Below are 22,473 nucleotides of genomic sequence, written 5' to 3' on the forward strand. Positions count from 1 at the left end.
CTAAATTATGGACGTTTAACATTGTTTAGCAGGTGAGATTTAGTTTGGTTTGGCAGCAGGGGAAGATGTTTATGCGCCATTTTGAACATTATAAGGTGTTGCAAGTCATAGAATAGAATCATAGAATCATAGAGTTGGAAGAGACCACAAGGGCCATCGAGTCCAACCCCCTGCCAAGCAGGAAACACCATCAGAGCACTCCTGACATATGGTTGTCAAGCCTCTGCTTAAAGACCTCCAAAGAAGGAGACTACACCACACTCAAGTCTTATGACTGCAGATCTAACTGGTGGGCCTTCTTTTTTAAATAATGACAACAACACCCACATACAAATTGTCGCGTAGCAGGTTGCTATGGTAACATGATGGCTGGGGCTGATGGGAGTTGTAGTCCAAAACATCTGGAATGTACTGAGTTGTTGAAGGCTGCCCTAAGGGGACAGAAATGGATCTTGGGAAAGGAGGAAGATCTTGGCATTCTTGATTCTGTGTTTGGTTTATTATTATTATTATTATTATTATTATTATTATTATTATTTTGTAGGCATCCGTCTGACTCAGGAGACATTGGTGGAGTGTGCCTTTGGGGGTGAAGTCAAACTGTTGGAAGGTTAAAAATAAGAATAATAGCTTCTTCAGTCCCTTGTTGTGCTCTTTGATTGAAATGGGACCTAATGGGACATCTGCTCTTTTCTTGACCTTTTTGCATCTGTAGGTCTTTCTCCCATGGGCCTGGCAATATGCTGTGGTCCTGTTTCCACCATTTTTAAAATGTTTGTCTGTCAGCAGATATGGGGTGACGATGAGTGCTATTGACTGGAACTGTCCAACTTTGCTGTGCATCCAGCAGCTCAACCAATTTTTTTTTCTTGACACATATGGATGATTTGCTAGGATGAAATCCAAAAATCTATGCTTTCCTCCCCTTTCCTGATATGTCTATATTAAAGCTGAAAGCATTTGTTGATTAATTGGTATGATCAATTAATTAAATCAGAGATCTAATTTGTACAAATTAGCTTTCTGGACTTTCCCAGTGCCTACATTAATACTTGGCTCCACTGTTTGCTTGCTTGCTCCTCTTGCAGTACTTCCATTGTTCCTCTATTTTGGAGCATTTTACTGAAAACTGAGAGGCATGGACTGCTAGTCTGGAGGGCAAACTAGAGAGTGGGGACCAAGGCAGTGAGGGCCTATACCCCAGCATTTTTGTTTTCTGCTGGGTACCATTGGTCCTGCATGGTAGAGCAGAAATGTGTGTGGATCTCACTGCTGGAAGGTCCTTCCTGGTGAGAGGAAGAATGAAGGGATTCATAGTAATTTGTTCTATTAGAGCTGGGGTAGCTAACATGTAGGGACGCGGGTGGTGCTGTGGGTTAAACCACAGAGCCTAGGACTTGCCAATCAGAAGGTCGGTGGTTCGAATCCCCGCGACGGGGTGAGCTCCCATTCCTCGGTCCCTGCTCCTGCCAACCTAGCAGTTTGAAAGCACATCAAAGTGCAAGTAGATAAATAGGTACCGCTCCGGCGGGAAGGTAAACGACGTTTCCGTGTGCTGCTCTGGTTTGCCAGAAGGGGCTTAGTCATGCTGGCCACATGACCCGGAAGCTGTATGCCGGCTCCCTCGGCCAATAAAGCGAGATGAGCGCCGCAACCCCAGAGTTGGCCACGACTGGACCTAATGGTCAGGGGTCCCTTTACCTTTACCTTTAGCTAACATGTGTTTGTGTGATTTCCCCCAGAGATCACATTTGATTATTCAAACCTTCCACTTGCTAACAGCCCTAAGGACAAACACAGGTTGTCCCTCTGTATGGCAGAAGAGGACATTGAGCCTTTCCCCAGGAATCTTCTCACAAGGTTCAGATTTGGCAGCAGAGTACCAAACCAAGAACATGAGAAATTCTCATGCCCCAATTCTGCAGAACAAGCTACTGTTTCCGAGTGGCTCCCAGGGTGTCCAAGATGATAAATGTAGAAATCCCATACCAAAAAAGGAAGCAGCTCCTCCAGAAAAAGAAAAAGTCCTGTTTGTCCTTTTACACCGACTATAAAATAATATTAAAATTTTTTTTGTTCCAGAAATGGTTCTGTCGAGCCTTTTCAGAAATCCTCCTCTCTTTTTTGCATGGGCATTTCTCTGTCAGCAAGAGTCCATTATCTGAGCACAAACCTCCATTGTGTTACCGTTATCAGTTAATTAGACCACATGAAGTCTGTGCCAGCCAATCTGGTGGCTCCATGGCTCACTCTACTAGGCCCTGATAAAAGTTAAAACCCCACATTAAAAACTCCAGCTGTTGGAAACCAGCACCTGCCTTAAAATTCAATATCTTGGAGGTTCAGTACAGTGGCCCAAGATGATGTGAGCTGTGGGGCACATTCACCCATGTCCTCTCTTCTCCCCCATCCTATATGGCAGGGTCAGTCCTGTTACAGATTGCCATACGAATACTTTGTGAGGTGATGCTTTTGAGGGAACTGCAACCCAATAATCCTGGAATGGATTATGGGTTGAAATAATTCCTCTAACAGAGACAAACCTCAGTGCTGTGATTCCTTGTACTGAGCATATGGGGAGCTTGCAAGGGCTTCCCCATTCATTTCCAGACCAGGACTGTGGGTAGCCATACTCATGTCTAGTCATGGGGCTTTTCAAGCTCAGAAGCCTTCAACTCAAGGGCTTGAGCTGAAGCCAGAGCCCAAAGTGCAAGAAGCAGGAAGTACTGTTTGGCTGACCGAGCAGAAGCAGTCTCTCCTAGTATTTGTCCCAGTCATGGCCGTTCCAGAGATTTCATGCTGAACCACGTTTGCTGTTGAGCCCAGTTCAAGGTGCTGGTGCTTGCCTTTAAAGGCCCAACAGTTTGGGGCCTAAGCATCTGGAAAGCACACCCTCCTTTCTGTGCCTTAAGATCATCAGAGGGGTTTGTTCTCCATGCTCCATCTTTAAGAGCAGTGCATTATGGATGTACAAAGGAAGGGCCTTCTGTGTTGTGGTGCCCTAACACCAGAATGCCCCTCTGAGGGAGGTCTGTTTGACACCAACACTGTATTTCTCCCCCAGTGCCAGCTTGAAATGTTTTTTTCTTTGCCCAGCCACTTATACTTATGGTATCTTTAGGTGGCTAGAGGACTCACTTGATTTCATTGTTTTGTTGGTTGTGCCTTACATTGTACTTGCAGTCTTTCAAAATCTACCACTCTGAAAGCCACTTTTGGATGAACGTGTGGTTTATACATTTTAATAAACAAGCTGAGTCTTCAAATCTGTGGCAATTCTGCTAGCTTTGTAATATTGTGTACAGCTGCTGTCAAATTACCACGGTATCCACACCTGAATACAGTGCCATCAGTCGCTTTGGGTTAACATGGTGGTACCCGGTTTTATTTACTGTAAGGATTGGGTATCTGGGTAGCTTCAATGCCAAGGAACTGTTTCCAATTACCGGCAGTCAGCACCCTCTCCAGTATCCACACTGTCATGCACACAGCAGCGTGCTTAGCCAAGTACAGTCATCAACATGCACTCACAAACAGATCCTTGCAGCTTGTAATGAAAAGCTGGCTGATCCAGAGCAGCTAGGAACAATCATTCCTTCTAATAGTGGATTAAGCGGGTGGCTGCGCTGCTGACAGATTGCTGCCAAAATGGGGCTACAGAGAAACATGAAGAAGGTACTAGAATGCTCAGGGGAACCCTGAGGTTTGCAGAAGTACAAGTGTGTGTGTATGTGTGTGTGTGTGTGTGTGTAGGAATGTGCTAAGAGGAAGGCACGCATGGCAAATCCATACCGTGATCAGCTCCCGCCTGGAAACCAATGTCCTCACTACGGAAGGGCGTGTGGCTCCAGAATTGGCCTCCACTGTCACTTATGGACTCATTGTTAAAACCGTGTTTATGGAAGACAATCTTACTCGGCTACGAGTGATTGCCAAAGAAGAATATATATATATATATATATATATATATATATATATATATATATGGAAAGAATCGTAGGGAGACAACCCACATCCTCCCGAACAGTCCAATGAGCAGTGAGCATGCTCAGTGGCTGTGTTTGGTGGTGGGACTCTGGAGGAGCAGGGATGGGATGGAGTGTCATGTAAGGGGCACCCAACACTTCCAACAGATCCCACTTATTCCCTAGTTCTATTGGTTAACTGTTGTCCTGGTGTAAATGTTCTGAACTGACTATGTTTTCCTGCTGGCTTATTAACTGTTGGTAGGGGGTTGCAGTTGCTTTATCTTAAAAATAAAATAAAAATGCTTTGTATTGCTGATATCCCATCTGCGTTCTGAAAGCTGCATTCTGCAAGGAGCAAAGTAGGCAAATGCATGCAACAAAGCTTCAGTGTTGTGGTGGCGGTCGCATTAAATGTACCGTATTTTTCACTCTATAACACGCACCCGACCATAACACGCACGTAGTTTTTAGAGGAGGAAAATCCGTAGGCATGCCACCCGTAGGCATTCCCTCCATAATACGCACAGACATTTCCCCTTTCTTTCTAGGAGGAAAAAAGTGAGTGTTATGGTGCAAAAAATACGGTAAATTAGCCTTAGGAGGTTGTGATTTTGAGAAGAGGAACGGTAGGAGCATGTGCTGCCTTCCACTGAGAGCTCCTCTCCTTACTTGGGGATTCCAGGTTTGTGCTTATCGCCAGATGATGAAATGCTTGCAATGACCTGAATATAAGGCAATGGGGCATGAGTTTACAGCAGACTTCCTCAGACTCGGCCCTCCAGATGTTTTGAGACTACAACTCCCATCATCCCTGACCACTGATCCTGCTAGCTAGGGATCATGGGAGTTGTAGGCCAAAAACATCTGGAGGGCTGAGTTTGATGAAGCCTGGTTTACATACACACACATTTATATGTTGAATATGCTGGATGCATGGATGCCAGGGGACAGGGGACACAATCCTGTTGTTCTCTGTCCACAAGCTGGTTGTTTCCATGCAGAGGGTTGTTGGATGTCCCTTATATTCCCTTGGAGATTCATATTAATCTCACTCAAAAATGTAATCCAGAAGGCAGAATGTCCAAATGTAAATGTGTGGAATGGGCCTTATGCACCTCCACAAGACATCAGTTCACTTTCTCATTTCTCATTTCCTTCAATGAAGCAAGTTCCATCAATCGACAATACACCATTTCCTTTGTTTAGGCATTCACATATTTTAATTGAGCGTGCTAATAGTTTAGCCTCCCACAAAGACAGCAATAGAGGAAATTTACAGTGATTAATATAACCTTGCTTCTTTAACAGCCTTCATAATGTACAAATTATCATATTATCCCCTCTGTCTTTAAGACATACTGCATTTGGGTTGTATCTAATGCCACTCATGCAACACCCTGCTGCTTGTGCAGTGGACCTTCCTCTTCCTCTTTTTCTCCCTGCAGCCCACCCCCATGGGCACCCTCAAAACCTGCTCCGGAGTATTGGGGAACTCTCCAGAGCAGGCCAGTCCTGTTGCATGAGCAGCACTTCGCCTGCGCAGCATTAGATACAACTCTTTGGATCTGACAGGTATGAAGGTTCATGTACTCCTCACTTTCTTCAGCACAGCCACAAGGAGGAAACCAAACTTTTCATGCCAATCTTCATTAACCACAGCTTGTTGTTTCATCTGAACCAGTGAATCTTAACCAGTGCTATTTTTCTAGAAAAAGAGATGCCGGAACACTTTCCTTGTTCTCTTATAAAGGCAACGGTGCCCACCTGACAGGTGCCAGAACTGAGTTCCAACTGGGGGGGGGGGAAGCCCCGATCTTAACCATGGTTTGTTTGAAACAAGCCAACTTTAAACCAGGGGTTATGAAAGTAGTTTGTTCAAGCAAAGCACAGTCAAGATTAACTGCAGGTTGATCTGCTTGTGGCTGTGCTGGAATAGGAGAGGGGAGGGAGGCAGCATGCAATACCAAGGTGTGCTGCAGCTAGTTCCTGTCACAGTTTATTATGACTTTCAGCTGCAGACTTCGCATGAGCTAAAGTGAGATTTATGTGCAAAAGAGAAACTCCTGTTTGATTTTTTTCTTTCTCCTGCAGTTTGGAGTATTGTTTGATGAGTTCCACATCATCAACTATATTTGCATAGTCGAGAATATGTCATGCTCTTAAATCCTTATTTGTTCAGTTTTGTTTACGTACAAGTTCAACGATAGGGTGCCATTGACACTTCTGGTCTTGTAGCATTGACAGTGGTCTTCGGTCTTCAGGCTTATGTTTCACACCAACCTCCAATCTGCTTTTAATTTTTCTTTCCCTCCTCATGCACCTTACTGTAAATGCCCAGAAGTTAATATTTAAGTTGTATGCCGCACTCTTACTTCAACACACACACACATTGTGCATGTCTTTCTTCTTTGCAATCCTCCTTCTTCCTTGACAATGAGCAGCAAAAGTGGGGGGTGGGGGAAGCAGAGAGAAATGGTTGAAGCACCACAAACACACCCACCTTAAATCATGTGATGTCATAAATGTAGCACAGTAAGCATGCAACTTAAGTGGAATTTACATACTGGGGATTACGCCGAAAGCCAAAATCATGCTTCAAAACACAGTGGGTGCTGTGGTGGGTGGAATTGCCAAAGTCTTTTTTCCCTGGACATCCGGCCCCTTTTTATTGATCCCCCCCCCAAGTATGTAAAGCTGAATGCGCACAAGTTAAATGCATGTAAGTTGTGAGCTTACCGTATTCAAAATGAAGCCATACTCAGAGTGAACCGACTGAAATCCATGAGCTCTGGTTAGCCATGAATCTGAGTAACTTAGAGCCATTGATTTCAATGGGTTTTAATTTGACTATGTTGGATGCAGTGCTAAATGTATTCTATAGCAAGTGATTGTTGGAAGTGTTGAAATGCAGTCACCTAGCACCAGAGCCTGATGTGTCTGCATGGGAAATAATAGCTGGAGGGAGGAACCTTCACATTTCCTAGACTGTCCTTTCCGAACAAACCTGTGCTTACCTTCCCTCAGGTGCTATACTAATACTCTCAGGGTTGCTGAAATCACTTGCTACCTCCTCCTTCTTTTTCATTACCTTGGGACTCAGGAGAGGAAACATCTTTTTGTGACTCTCCTGCTGAGATGAAAGAGCAAACATGGCTCTTTGCATCTCCTCCTTATTTAGTTAGAACTAAGATCTGTCCTATCACACTTGTACTTCCTGCAATAAACATAGTTTTCTTATTTTCCTAAATTCAGAAGTCTCAGTGTGATTATATTCAGGGCAACGCGTGCTCCTCCAACATAAATCCAGTGCCTAGTAGAGTCTCTGTGTGCATTTTAACCCCAAACCAGCAGTTGCATCATCATAACTAGATACACTCAATGACTTCCACGGAGTTGAAATTATTCACATCAGCTGGCTGTTGGTCCACTAATTTGGCCCGTTTTTAGTCTCAAGTTCATGTGGCTCAACAAATGATATGGAAGAAACAAGCTGAATGTTTACAGACTGCACTCCCATACTCACTTACGTAGGAGTAAACTGAATTCAGGAAGCCTTATTTCTTTTCTTTTATTAGTTATGCAAGAAATAACAAAGTACAACAAGAAGAAATAATAAATATCCCATTTCCCCACCTGCCCACCTCCCTATCCCCCATGGTACAGTGCTGTTCAGCCTTTATGTTTGTTTTTACAGCTTGGGGAAGAGTTTACAGTCTTGTTTGAGATGTGAAGACTTGTCCTGAAAGGGGTCTTACTTTGGAGTAGACATATGATTCCACTGCCAAGCATTCAACCTCTCCCCAACTTGTTTTCTTGACTTGGTCAGGAGGATAAGACAATATGTTACATATTTGCAACTTTGAACAAACAGGGTGGCTGCTGCTGCCCACCCCCCTTTGGTAAACGCATATTACTACATCTCTTAAATGTACATCATATATTTACCTAAAACAGAGCTGGTTTATCAGAGAGGTGTTTCTGACACAACATTTTGCAGCTGTGGAATGGCTTTTGGAAACACTTCCATGCAAGTGCATGGGAAATGATTGCTTGCAAGAGGTCAATCCGCACAACTTGCTCAAGGTCACTTGGTGGGTGTCATATTTAATGTTACAACTTTGTGGATGCCAGCACAATCCTGTGCACGTATGTAGTCCTCAGCAGGAGGGGTTGCAGTTCAGCGGCAGAGTGCGTGACAGAACCAGCTCTACCGTTAGGCAGAGTGAGGCCGCCACCTCAGATGGCGGATACTGAGATGGTGGTGGGCTTGCTGCATGTGCCACAACGTTTGCCCTGCCCCCCTCTTCTCCACGCAAGCACAAACCCTTAGGGATGGGGGAACAAGCTGCCCCATCACCACTGTCGAAATAAGATTCAGCTGCCAATCCAGTCGGCTTCTGTACATGAAACTGGGAGGGGCGGGGGAAACTTGTCCTTTGGCTCGGGCAGTTTGCTTGCTGATGTTTTTACAGCGGGTTTCATTTTCAGTATACACCTGACAACGTAATTCCCATATGAGATGCCAACTTTGCATTCAGAGCCACGAACTTCGCCTCTGCTCTTTACAGAACGTTGTGCGTGAGAGTCTCTTTAGGTTTGTGCCTTTTTTGTTGCTGTCGTTTGTACGTTTTAAAGAGACCGAGTCTGCCCTCTTCTGTTTTGTGTCCCCCTCCCCGGCCAAAACCGCCCCCTCCCCAATAGAAACGTTTCAGCGCTGGCAGTTTCCACGATCTGCGGCTAACAAGGCGCGAGGCACCATTCTGGGATAAGCGGCGCTTAGGAAACCGAGAGCTTCGCTAATGGGCTGATAAAGAGCTGTCAGATTGGCAGCCACGCGCGTGCGCGCGCCAGGCTGGCCAGCCACTGGGGGGGGGGGGGGAGGCTGTGCGTTTGTGTGTGTGAGAGAGAAGGTGTGCGTGTGACGGAGGCGCGTCCTGCAAGTTATTTCCAAAAGTTGCAGGACGGAGACTGACCTCGTCCCTTGCCAGAAAGGCGGGGGGGGGGGGGGGAGGAGGTCAGCCAGGATCAGGCTCTGTGAGGATTCGTTTCCTCTCTGTCAGTGTCTATGCTGCGCACTGCTTAGCCTTATGCCAATGTTGCCTTCTCTCTCTCTCACCCCTTTCCCTTTCCTTTTTGGCTCAGAGTCCCGCTCCCTCCAGGATCATTTTATAATTGCCTTTGAGGAAATTGAGAAAGAAAGAAAGAAAGAAAGAAAGAAAGAAAGAAAGAGAGAGAGAAAAGCAAGGAGCCACACAGGCGTCCGACCCGCGCCGTTTGCAGCAGCGGCTGGCACTGAAGCGCCTCTTTCCCTGTCAACCGGCGGGGAAAGGAGCGAGCGGCAGCCTCTGAGGCGGGCGGGACGCGGCGACAGCAGCTACACGCGGACGCTCCAAACGCGCGCGCGCGCGCCCCTCGGAGCCGGCCGCGAGGTCCCTCCTCGCTCCGTCCGCCGCCTGCCCGCCTCCCTCTCTCCTCGCGTGGGAATGAGTGTGAAGGTCGCCCGCGCCGCCCCCGCCCCAACCCGCCAGCCCTCCGGCAGCGCGCGCGCGCGCGAGAGAGAGAGCGCGCGAAAGCAAGCGAGCTTCCCGGCTTCTGCAGCGGCTGTTTGGCCACGTGCGGGTCTGCTGCGAGTCGCCCTCGCGCTGCCCTCCCTCCGGCGCTCCCCTCTCAGACTCTCCCTCTCGCCCCCGCCCGCCGCCGCCGCTCTGTCACTCCAAGTCCAGCCCCTGAGAGGCAGCCAATAGCAGCCGTGCCATATTCACCAGTCGGCCCGTCTTAAAGCGACAGTGGGGGGGTTAGTGGCATCTAAATCTCCGGCGCCTGGGCCGCCTCTGCCGCCTGGCTGCTCTCGGCTCGCTTCAGTGTGATTGGATGAGCGGGAGCGTGTGGATGGGCGAAGCGCTGAGCTCTCCCTCCCGGGCTGCCTGTCCTGCTCTCTGTCCCGGCGCCTTCCCTCTTCTGCTTCTCTCCCGCTCGCTTTCCTTTTCCCCTCCTTTCCTCGAGTCTGGTCATTTCCCTGAGTTTGCCTCGGGCGCTTTCCCCTTTCCCCCTCTCGTTCTCTTTCTGCTCGGTGTGATCTAGTCGCTCCCCCACCCCCCCACCCCTTTCTGCCAACTGGGAATGCTAAAACAGAACTGATGGACATTTCCGAACTTTGCATCTCAGACCCTCTCAGCTACCACAACCAGTAGGTGCCCTCTTCTCTTTCTTGGGAATGCTGCTTGCAGGGGGGGGGGGGGTTGTTTCCCTCCTCCTCCTTTTGGACTCTGGCAGGAGAGCGTGCGGAAGCCAGATGCGTTTGAGTTGGAAAGGGGAGAAGGAATTATTTTAACTTTCTCTCAAGCCCCTCTGCCCCCCCCAATTGCATGCAGATCTCTCATCACACCTGCACCACCTCCTGGCTACAATATGTGCCAAAGTGTTTTGTTTTTTTGCGCGCGCGTGAGTGCTGTGCATCATGGTGTGAATAGCTTGCTCCTCTCTTAACAAGCAGGAAGGATGCAACTCTCCCTTTGGAGAGATGCATAGACAGTAGGGCTGCCGTAAAAAAAACAAGAGGTTTGCCGTGGAAAGCAACTAGCTTAGGGTGGTTTCAACTGGCGCGGCTTTAACGATCGTAAAACTTCTTTCTCTTGTTTCCCAGGCATGTAGATTGACAAACGTTGGAAAGGTGTGGCCTTTTTGCTTTACTGTAAAAGTTTTATGCAGCTGTATTAAATCAGAGATGTATGTGCACCAAGGCGTACCATGCCCACTCATATATATATATTTCTGTGGCTACTGGGAGCTATTTAAAAAAAAATGTATTCCATCTGAAATTCCCCAGAGAAGGCGACCCTTCTGTTCACAGGGAAGCCAGTGTAGGGATGTTGTGAGTGGACCGGAGCAAGCATCCCAAGCTGGGACTGATGATGACAGGCAGATCGTCAGCTGCTGGTGTTCTTGTTTTTCCTTTGTACGATGCAGCGGTGATGCTTTGCCTGCGCTTCCTGTTAAGCAAATAAAAGCCGCGCGCCTTGCGTGGAACTTTGGAAAGTGAACGGGGTTCGCTTGTCATTTGCGTCCGCTCCTCTTGCGCGATGCGTTCTCCAGCCCGCTGCTCCTCTTCTGATAAATCAGCTGCGAAGGAAGCAGCCAAGTCCCCCTTTTGTGTGTGTTTGTGCATTGGTCTGCATGAAGCGCCTGAAAGCACCGTGCGCTTCCCAGAGGGGGAAAGACCTCCGCTGTCCTGTCATCCCGGATGGATAGGGCATAGTTTTAAAAGCTACACCTTAGAAAAAGAAATATAAAAGGGCTATAATTTCTTTGAAAACCATCATTCCCTACTCTGTTTCATTGGATCTCTCTTTTTCCTCATCTTTTTTTTTCTGAGCAGCTGTCAATCCTTCTGTCATTCCTCATCTCATCTAGTGAGATGCCTATATATACATATATGTGTATACGAAAATTTCTAATTTTGTTGGTTCATGCTTTTCATAGCACTTTGGTCTATGCTAGTCTCTCGTACTGGACTATTTAAAAGTAAAGTTCCCCAGTCGCCCAAGAGTGCCTGGGGAAACCCAGCCAGATTGTGGGGTTTAAATAATAAAATTATATTATAAAATTATCATTCCCCCCTCCAAATTTTATTTTCATAAAACGGTGGATTCAGAATAAAATAGAAATCAAATACCATTTATTGTACTAAAAACTGTGAGCTTAAAAAGCGAAGTGTGGTCTCTTTTCAAAAGAAGGCTTATATGGTTTTGTGCTTTTCCTCCTAACTTTTTTTGTTGTTGTTCACATCCAACCTACTTGTAGAACAAGAAGGGTGGTTGCAGACTCAGGAAGAAAAACAAAATGAAGTACTTAACATATTCTGTTTTTAATGGCTTGCAAAATTTGATACAAAGTAACCAACAGGGCTGTGGTCCTGGTGCAATTTTCCTGCTTCAGTTTTAACTTGGTTTCCAATTAAAGGTACAAGAGTGGACCAGGTGGATTTCCTAGAACGGAATGGATGGGCAGAAGAGGTACACTGTTCTTCATGTTACTAAATATAGTCCTATCAGACTTGGCAGAAGTGGTTTTTTTCTGAGTTGCCATGGGACTTCTTTTGTTGTTGATGTTGAAGGATTGTGTGCCATATCAGGTCCGGAGGATTTTCATAAATTGCATTAAAAATGGATTTGGAAGACACTGGTAACTGGAGAAAGTGCAGGGTAAAAGGCATTCTGAAAAATGCGGTCTAATTATTTCAGCATCCCATTTCTGTTTTCATTTACATATTTGTTGCATAATACAGCAAAGGTGTAAGTCAAGGCCAGCTACGGTTGTGCAAGTGGTAATTCATCTGGGGTATGCACGTGTTTGTAGGAGCATTTTTTTAATGATATGTAAATATTTGTATGTAGGAGTATTTTATAAGAGCATTTAAAAAATCATTTGTCTGCACATGTGTTGCAAGTTCCCACCTTGAATGCTGGTCACTTAGATAATTTGCACAATTATTTGAAAGCCGGTCCTTTTCTGTAATGGTTATTGTTGCTATTTTTAAATAAGCAAGAAGCACATATTAATTCATAACATTGAAAAGGAGCTCTTCTTATTTTGCAAAGCCATTTGATTATAAAAAAATGAGTATGGCTGCAGCTAGTGGTTGGTTCCCCTTATATGTTCCAAACACTGATTTGGAACTTGCAGTATACATGTTTTAATATTGAGAAAGTAGCAGATGTGGCAGGGAAGTATTCCATGCAGGTCTCGGGACTGTGGACTCAGTACATACCACGGAGTTCAAATCCTGTCCTACAGTGACTCTCACCAGGGCCTGACTGAGCTGAAGAAATCAGCATCTATTCACTCAGGACATGGCATTTCACCTTACTGGGGTTAGGAAAGTTCAAATGTGAGCCCTTCAACAGGGAATTGAAAAGGGGTGTTAGCAGCAGCCTTCATGAAGCTTAGGATCTTGCCCCTGGTAGCTGGACTTCAAGCATTTCTGTATCCTTTTGCTAATTTCATCTCCGTATATATATATTGGAGCAATTCCTTGCAATCACTGAAACGGTGTTAGAAAAATCTACCTGCCTGGATGTAACACGGAGAAGAAGATGCAAACTGAAACTTTTTGTAAGAGTAGGGTTAGCAAGCATACCAAAAAAAAAAAAGCCCCTCCAAAAACAAAACAAAAAACTACCAGCTGTATAAATGAATCTGCAGTTTGTCTCTTTCAGGTCAAGGCAGGTAGAGTCCATAAAATTAGTCAAACGGTACCAGTGCTGCTTGTGTGCAGTACAGCAGTTGTGTAATATAGATCTGTATGTGTGCATAAATATGTATGAGGTCCAGCTACATCTGTGCATGTATCTATGCGTGTACATCATGCTTACATTTCAGACTGTAATTGTCAACACCTAGAATATCCCTTGAAGTGAAATTCAGCACTTTTTGTTTGCTTTAGCATTAATGTCACAGCCCAAGATGAGAAGCGATTTCCACCTCCTTCTTTCCTTTCAGCTATAGCCTCAGATGTTGTAGGACGATACCTTTTGCCATTCCTAATCAATAGTGTGTATGGAATAATAGAATAGACCAAGGTTAGCACATTATGAAAAAAAATGTCACTTTGGAGTACAGCAATATTCTGTCAGGTGTGCCTGTTAAAAATGCTTTCTTTGACAGGTTAAATAAAAATGCAGAAATGTCAGCCCAATAAATGAGTTATCAGCTGCAAAAGAAAGTGCAAAATAATAACTTCACCTGTGAACATGGAAACCCAGATTTAGAGGAATCAGTATGATTCCATTCAGTATTCAAATAAACTGGGGATAATTATTATCTTTTGCATTTGGTTCTGTTGATCCTTATTTACAGGCCAAAGAAATGTGACTTAGATTCTGAAGGATTGTTGAGGTGCATTTGCTTCTGTATTGTCAGAAAAGCTGAATGAAGCTACTTTAGTTCTAGGCACTCCTGGAAATCTAGAGTGAGGAGTGGTTGCTCTTTTCCCCTTCTCCCCAGATTTGTGAATTGGGGGAAAAATTCTAAACAGAGAGACTGAATGAAGCTGTAAGTGCTCTGGGCGCTCTTGTGTAGCTACAATAGGGAGTTGTTGCTCTGTGTGTCTATTTTCTTACTGACAAATTAATTCAAGAAGAAGCTGTAATGCAAAGGAACGGGACTTAGCTTGTCCCTTGAACAGATTTCCTATTGTGTCGCTGGGTCCCCTTTTCAAGAGCCAGGCTAGTCTTGCATGTGAAAAGAAAATGTTAGCCTTTCTTCTGCCTGTCTTTCAGGTCCTACTTTTTCATATCAATTATTGAAAATTATGGAAAGATCAATTTATTATTAATATTTCAGGGAAGGAAATGCAGCGGGACAGGGATATTTTCATTGTATTGATTGAAAGCAATCAATAGATATTGTGTTTAGCCTGAGAAGGACAAGACTTTGGAGGAATTGCGTCAGAGAAAGTTGATGTGACAGAAATTTCACCGTGGTTATTATTATTTTTCTGGGAGAATATGGTACTTGAAATCCTCTCTCTTTAAATTTCTGATCCACTCCCACGCTCTCTACTGTTCTCTCATTTTAAAGTTTGGTGTGTGTGTGTGTGTGTCATGTCTTTCACATCCACACTTATTTAATCCCTCCAGTAAAAAATTCCATATGTGCCATAACTCTAAAGATCTGAAATGTTTTTGTTCTGGATATACAATCACTTTCAAAATTTGGGGGGGAGGGGGAAGAGTATAGATTTAAGCTGTTATGTAACCACATTTCACGAATGCAGCCATACTAGATCTCTCATAAGCATGTCTAAATGTTTGTGATGCATTTACATACAGAAAGAAATAGCAAAAGCAGAATAAGCCAGAAATGCTTATAGCTCTGTTCTGTGCCTACTATCACACTGGGGTTGATAAATGGTTGTGGTAACCCTGTTGTGGGTGGAATCTTATGGCACCCTGGAGACACTTAGATGCTCCTTCAACTTCCTTTAAATATGCTGCAATCCCAAGCATGTTTACTAAAGAGTAAGCTCCGCTGATCTCAGTGGGACATACCTCTGAGTAAACATATTAAGTTCATGCTAAAAGTGAGATTGGCACGCTTTGTTTGACAGCTGCTCAATAACGATTTTATTTATTTATTTACATATGAACAGGTAGGGAAATAGTTTCATTATCCAGGAAGTGTCAAACACACACACACACACACACACACACACACACACACACAGCACAGGAGTCCCACAGTAACCTCTTACAAAGCGTGAAACTAAAGATGCTGTAGATATTAATGAATTGGTTTAGGGATAGGTCAACATAACAAATGCCATTCATGACCAACTCTAGAAATCAACAGGGGGAGGGAGGTATGCTTTATTTCCACACGGCTAGCAGGTTTTGATGTAAGACAAAAGTTCAACTTGAAATTGTATCAGTTGGGGTGAATTTTGCAATTTATAAACCCCGACAGAGACTTGAAGGGGGGAAGAGCTTCATTTCTGGAGAATAATTTTTATGGAGCTCTTACAAGTTAATTTTTCTCCCTTCTCTGCCCTGCCTTGGCCTCCTGTCTCGAAAGCTCTTTCCTGCCTCCTCTTTCCACTTGGACTGCCCACAAAGTGGCCTTTACAGCTGAAGTGCCAGTTATTTTGTCTGTCAAGAAGCACTTGTGAGCTGTGTGCTGCTGGAGGTGACTATCTGTTAGGGAAAGTGCGCCTGCTTGAAGTGGAAAGCACTGCAGAATAATATCTTTGTCGTGTTTGTAATTGCAAATGTAATTAGCAAACAAGCTCTGGGGGATTAAGGAGTTGAAACTTTCGCTGCACATGACTTGACCCTGTGTTAGCCAAACAGGAATGGTGTGCGCTGTTTAACCCGTGCCAACTCTGCATTTTTGTCTGGGCATATCTGCTGTTCATAGATTTCTGCTTGCTCCTAGTGTTCCCTTGTGCTCCGAGCTCTCTCCAGAAAGAATTACATTTTTTTCCCCGTGTGAAAGAAGAATGTGCTAACATATACTAGTTTGCTGAGCTGCTTGGTGCTCATGAGCGCCGCAGACAGCACTGCCCTTAATTATCCGGTTGTATTTTGCACGGGCAAATTGCGAAGAGCAGGTGGCACAATGTGGTCACGCAACTTGTGATAGCTTTGTGACTGATTTTGTCCCTTCCTTTGCTCTATTGTCTTCCCTGCGTCTACCGTGTAGAGTTCACTTTCTCACTCCCCAGGGAGAAATCTCCATGTTTAGATTCTTTTGGGATCACCTCCCCTAAACGTCCAAGTTCCCTGCTAATTTTATCAATCTGCAAATAATATTCTTGCCTCCGGAGTGTCGTGCAAACAGCAGACACAGAGTCCATTCAGAAAGTCACAAACTTTGAGTGTGTGCATGTCCAGGAGGTGTTTGCTTTCTCATGCAAATTTTGTCATGCTAGAGGTTCTTTTCTGTCCCTTTTGTGTGCAGTATTTAAGTTGCAGTAACATGCCATGACCAAGCTGTTTTTGTTTTGTTTTTTAGTGTGAAAGGGAATGGATTGAGAATAGAGAGAGGCGGCGTATCTTGTCCGATTCTGCATTGCCGGTGAGGCGTTGATTTCTAGGGTATCTCCATAATTATTGCATCCTGTTTATGGGGTGGCTGGGAGGAAAGGGAAACACCACAGGCAGGCTCCCAAAATTTGGTCATATCCTTGGGCCCACATGTTCCTCTCTTGTTCAACTAAAACTATTTTCCTATGCCTTGTATGCAGCAAATAACAGTTGGGTAGTGTTCAAGACCTCCAGCTGGGAGCATCTTGTGTGGTGACGAAGGAGATGGTCTTTTATCTGTCTTTTGGGTTGACAGTATATACTTTAACTGAGCTGTTCTAGCTGACTACCACCCTACGTATACACATAAAACCCGACTTCCTATCAGTGGACATTAATTTTTGGGGGAATTTCTTTTTCTTTTGTAATTCAAGTTTTACTCTTGCACTCTTACCCTTTAAAACACCTTTCTGTTGAAATGGAACACTCATTGTTAATGGTACCTGAGCGCATATTGTTTTGCTTAGCCCAAGCATAGGGTAAAAAGTATGTTTTTAAAAAATGTTTACTTACCTGGTTTGGTATTATATAGGAGAACTGCTGCTTGAAATACTGTTGCTTCTTTCCTGTAAAAATACAGGGGGAGGTAAAAGACATAAATATAATTTTATCGGTAAAATAGATTTTATAATATTCTTTAAGTGTGCCCCAGGGACCAAGGGACCAAGGACATATCCTTTTACTGCTATACATGTCATTTTATAGGTCTCTTCAGCCAATGGCTTTGCAAGATGGTCTTTATGCAAATAAATTTTTACTCATTTTGAAATGTAAGCGAATGCCAGTTACCTATAATTGTTTATTATGTATCTGCGTAGATGGCTGTTAAGAATCTGGATATTCATTTCAGGGGAGAACAGGTCTTCACATTTTCTAGGACCGTCATTAGATTAGTAGCGGGGGCTTATTCCTGAGATGCTCTGTAGATTTCCCACCTCTTGAAAACAAACAAAAAAGCGAAAACACGCTCTAATACAAAATGGCATTTGAGTTATAGGGTCTTTGCTTTTGATTGCTAGAAACACATTATGCATTTAATATGTGGAGATTACTTCTTTTTAACATCAAATGATGATGATAAATAGCTGAGGCACATCTCCATTCAAAATCCTGTTTATAAGCTACCACCACCCATATTATCCTTTTCCAAGTACTTCTGTCCTTTTGCCACCCCTCTCCTCTTACCACTTTATTCAACATCTCAAGTGCTTCTATTTTTATGCCATCTACTTTTTTAGTAACTCAGGGAGGATGGGTGGTGGTGGGGAGAATTGCGGGGGTATTTGTGCTGCGGCAGCAGATCCGGTGAAACCTGAAACCTTAATGCCCATTGCCTGCCACACTTTAGCAGTCAGCTTGGCATACAAGTCTTGCTTTGTCAAAAAGAGGTATCTGCAAGGAAGGGGGCCTTTGTGTTGCTACCTGGTTTGTTATGCTGTGACAACGGAGTCAGGGTAGTCTGCAATGCAGTCTAACCTGGGACCAGAGGCAGGGGGAGAAGGTGTTGCTTGTCACAACCTTCCTTCCAGGCACAAAGGTAATCCCAGGCTGGGCTTCTTCGGCTGATGTCCCAGTACCCTTTAGAAAGGCTTGCCTTGACTTCTCTCTAGTAGTGGATCCTGCATTAACAGGTTGTAGCAATGCACCCTTTCGAGAAAGGTAGCAATCGGTGCATTCAGGTGTTACTTTTAATAAAGGGTAATGGATGACTTAGCTTCACGTGTCTGTACCTTTCTTCTCACGCAGGCATTGCATAGGTGATAGAAAGGAATCTGTTTTCAGTCACACTCGTAAGCCTGAGTAATGTGTGTATATATATGCAAAGGCTTTCATACACAGTGGGTTTCTGTGCTACATTTACACACATATAGTACATGTGAGAATCAGTATATATATATGTAAATCAGTGTGAACTACGCCCAGTATAGGTGCGTATTTAGTACACAGAAGTATGAATATGCTATATGTATAGCCTTCTACATACAGCATGAATGTACTTTTAAATCTGTACCTGCAGTCTACATTTATCACCATCTGTATCTCTAAGCATATCAGTCTGTAGCAATAGAATAAACTTAATCTTATCTCCCTTAAAAGGTAGTTCTGTGTCGATGCTTGTGAAACGTCAAAGATTATTGTATAAAGATAACAGAAAGGCACAGTAATGTAAAATGTAAATATAGTGTTCATATGGCTTATTGGAAGATATAGTTTGATGTGGAGCAAACAGAGCAGGAGAGCAAGCAGCATGTTGCAGAAGCAGGCAATAGCTTTTTTTGCCTTGTTAAAATTTAAGAAAAAAACCTGGATGTACAAAGCATTAACAAATCACTGCCATAGTCTGGCAACAATCAAGCAGGTTGATTCTATGGATTTATCATTCTCTAGTTTCATGTATGTTTCATACAGGCTCTTCAAGAACTTTGTGGAAGGAGTATTTTGGGGTATTGTACATCCAGTGTTTATTACAATATGAGAAATTCAGTACTGTATGCCTCTCCTCTAGAAGCCATCACAAAAGATTGCTCTTGAAAACACTTAATTGCATTAAACAACTTTTCTCTTTTTTTAACTCATAAAACATCAACTATTCTTTTAAAATAACAGATAGTTTCCTTTTTCGCAATTCTAGTTCTCAGACTAATATTGCAGAAAGCATCTGCAAAAAAAGATATCCATGACTGCTCCCCTTTCTTACTGATCTGAGAGTTCCTCATCTTCTGAAAATACTTTTCTGTCTTTAAAGAACCAGTGCAGTTGAGCCTTAATACCGCATTTGTTCACAAAATATATTTGATCCATATATATATCTGAGGAATAAATATAAGAAATGCATATACCCAAACAATCTTGCATTGATTCACTTTTCTTTTCAACTCGCATGTAGGAATTTAAGGGAAATAGAGTAAACACTATTTAATTGTCGATTGAAGAATGAGAGAATCAGACTGTTTTTTTCTCTCTGTCAGAGTGAAGCTTCTTTGCCTCAGTCTGTGCAAAATTGTATAGATTCAATTCCCTTGTTGGCCCAAGTGTTAAAAATTAATTCATGAATAATAAAAACCAATCAGTCTTGTTGAGTTTAAGAGGGATTAGAAGAGAGGTTTTTGTATAGAAGCAGTTATATATCTTGGTGCCGATGTTGTTGGACTATTAGACATTGTATAGGGTCTTGCTGGTCTATCTGATAACAGTGCCTGATTTGCAAAATACAGTTGTTATCCTGATGACTAACGAGCCTAATATTGGGTGGATTAACAGAGGTCACACAGCTAGTGTCTGTTACAAGTTCTGAGTCCCTTCAGAGATAATTCACTTCATTCGAAAGCATTTGTAAGGTAAAGCGATGGTTACAAAGCACATTCGAACGAGAGCAGTTCTTGCTACTTTTGCTCATTAGTTGGATAGAGCTTTTCAAAGGGATTTAGATTATTACTTTCCATTGAAAGCCAGATGGAGATTTGGATGTTCGTTCGCCAACACTGTTTTCAGTTCCATACGCTATGCACATTTATTCACATCGGTTCCTGCCCTGGTGAGGTTATGGTTCAGTACATAAATACTAAAGGTAATTTTAAGTCAGGCTATCCCAGCCTTTGGAATACTTTTTATTTCCTCCTGTGTGATGGGTGCTTTGTATAACAGAGGAGCCTTGGCTGCTATTTATTCATTTATTGCTGTTGTTGAGCCCGTCTGCGCCATCTCAGTTTTTAGGAGAGGATTCTTCTCCTCATGACTACAAGGCAAAGATGGGAACCCTGTGGACCCCAAGAAGTCGCCATCCAATTCCCATAATCCCAAATCAGCATGGCCAACATGTTGAGAGTTGTACTTTCACAATGTCTTGAGGGCCACAAGTTCCCTACCCCTGCTCCAGATCACATACCCTTGTGACGTGTCCCTCATTAGGTTCCTTATCTGCTGTTGACAAACTATCGCTTCTTATTCTGTTAATTTGCTTGCAGCCAGGCTTACCTGTCAGGTGACCAAAAGCCCCGCTTTCCCACAAGCTTCATCTCTATCCCCACACCTCTGTTCAGAGAGCACATGGATTCAAAACTCTAAAACCATCTCCTGGGTTGGGTGTTTTGTTTAGCTGGAGTATCAGCTAGATCCACTAAGATATCTCAGTGGTAGAACATCTGCTTTGCATCTGGAAGGTCCCAGGTTCAGTCCCTGGATAGGGTTTTTCAAAACTTGGAGAGCCTGTTCCAGTCAGCGTTGATGCTAATGGGCAAGATGGACCAATAGTCTGGTTAAGTATAAAGCAGTTTCTTATGATGTGGTAGTGGTGTTCAGTGTGCCATTTTGCCTACTTTGCTCAGCTTGGGGAAAATGTGATGAACCTGCTGTTTTGAGGTTACAGCAGATTGGAATCAAAACACGAACACTTTAAATTTTTGCGCAAACACAGAATAGAAACTTCAAAAAGCTCTGACATGTTAGGTCCATGAAATATTCACACGGACTTTCAGTGCAACATTTTTTTTAGAAGATATAATATTCATATTTGGGATTACTTTTATTCTTACTGATTATAGTCAGGGCTGTTCATTAAAGAAATCATAGTCAATTCTATGAGTTTTAATTAATCGCTTAGTTGATTTTGCATAAATTTACAAACAAATAAAGCTGTTTTTTTCTTAAAAGGAGAATCTGATTTAGTGGTTTTTTTTGGCTATGGACAAAATCTGATTCAACAGGCAGCTCCATTAATGGAAAAGAAGGAGAGGTGACTTTTTGTGGATTCCCCATTTCTCTGGCATACCCTGATTTGGATGTTCTCCCCAATGCTTTCACTCTGAGGGGGCTTCAAGTTGGACGGGGAAATCTCTTGCCCTCCTCTTTTGTTGATGGAGGCATCTACTGGAGCAAAGGCCCTTCCAAATGGATTCCAGTGTTTGTTTCTTTGATTTTGCATAGTTGTATCACAACATGCACCATTTTCGAAGAGGCCCTACATCTCTGTGTGAGTGTGAGAGAGATACGTAAATAAAACCAGCACCTCTTCTAACGTGGAACCCTTTATTTATTTTTTTTGTAAAAAAGCACATTAAAAATAATTAGCCATTTTAAGAAATCCTCCTGATTATTTAGAAACACTGTTTTAATCAAACAAAAGCAATTTGATCCATTAATTTGATTCATTAATGAAATGTTGATTATAATACAGTTATTGCATAATGTGTCCTACTGTAACCGGCCCAAAACAGGTGTGACACGAGTCATGTACACATTCCCCCCTCTTTATCCCTGCCTCTACTTCAGTTCCGTTCTTGTTCTCCTGTGGTAATTTAAAATTATAAACTGCTCAGAGCCGAGGCCAGTCCTCTTGTATTCTGTAAAGCACCATGCCAACTAATGTTCAATATTATTATTATTACATTATAAGGCAAAAGTTGTAAATTTACCGAGGGTTAAGAGCAGAGTTTGCACTCAGCTGTTATTCGGACAAGTAGTCCTAGCGATCAGGCTGTGAAGATGACTGAGGCATATGGGGAGCTCTGTTCTATCTGTCACTGCCCAATCAAGAGCAGTCTGTCAACATCAGATTATGTTATATAGATTGGGAAGGAAAATGAAAACAGAATGATGATGCTGGGTATGGCGCTGCAAGAAAAATCTGTTTTGCTTTTAAGAGCAAGGGGCACTAAAAGTTAGAACAGCTTTTAATCTGGTACATGTGTTGCAACTGCTGTTCATGTAGACAGGAAGCCATTCCGGTCAACTTTTTTCATTTAGTTTACCAGGTAATGCAAAGGGATGGGGGAGTTAACATGATAGTATTGCACATTTTTATTCAGAACTAAGGCTCACTTTCGTGGGTGGCGCTATGGGTTAAACCACAGAGCCTAGGACTTGCAGATCAGAAGGTCGGCGGTTCGAATCCCTGTGACGGGGTGAGCTCCTGTTGCTCGGTCCCT

The 22,473-nt window shown here is 43.4% G+C and overlaps 1 protein-coding gene and 1 long non-coding RNA gene across 6 annotated transcripts in view; both read left to right on the forward strand.

The window, feature by feature from the left end:
- The window catches only part of LOC310766653, a 331,293-nt gene that overhangs the window by 143,251 nt on the left and 165,569 nt on the right, over window positions 1-22,473 (forward strand). The window lies entirely within an intron of this gene.
- Window positions 1-22,473, forward strand: part of ESRRB (estrogen related receptor beta) — a 158,647-nt gene that overhangs the window by 41,376 nt on the left and 94,798 nt on the right. For 2 of the 5 annotated variants that reach the window (XM_083616481.1, XM_083616482.1), the window contains exon 2: window positions 16,479-16,541. The exons of 1 other annotated variant lie outside the window; for it this stretch is intronic. Coding sequence is in view for 1 of the 4 variants with exons in the window: in XM_083616479.1 (XP_083472605.1) it covers window positions 10,106-10,155 (50 nt within the window). In the remaining 3 variants the exon portion in view is untranslated. Of the gene's footprint in view, window positions 1-9,804; window positions 10,156-16,460; window positions 16,542-22,473 lie in introns of those variants that run through there. 2 more of the 5 variants (XM_083616479.1, XM_083616478.1) reach the window with 2 other exon arrangements.

This window comes from Podarcis filfolensis (genome assembly GCF_964270895.1).
Source record: "Podarcis filfolensis genome assembly, chromosome: 1".
NCBI classification, from domain to species: domain Eukaryota; kingdom Metazoa; phylum Chordata; class Lepidosauria; order Squamata; family Lacertidae; genus Podarcis; species Podarcis filfolensis.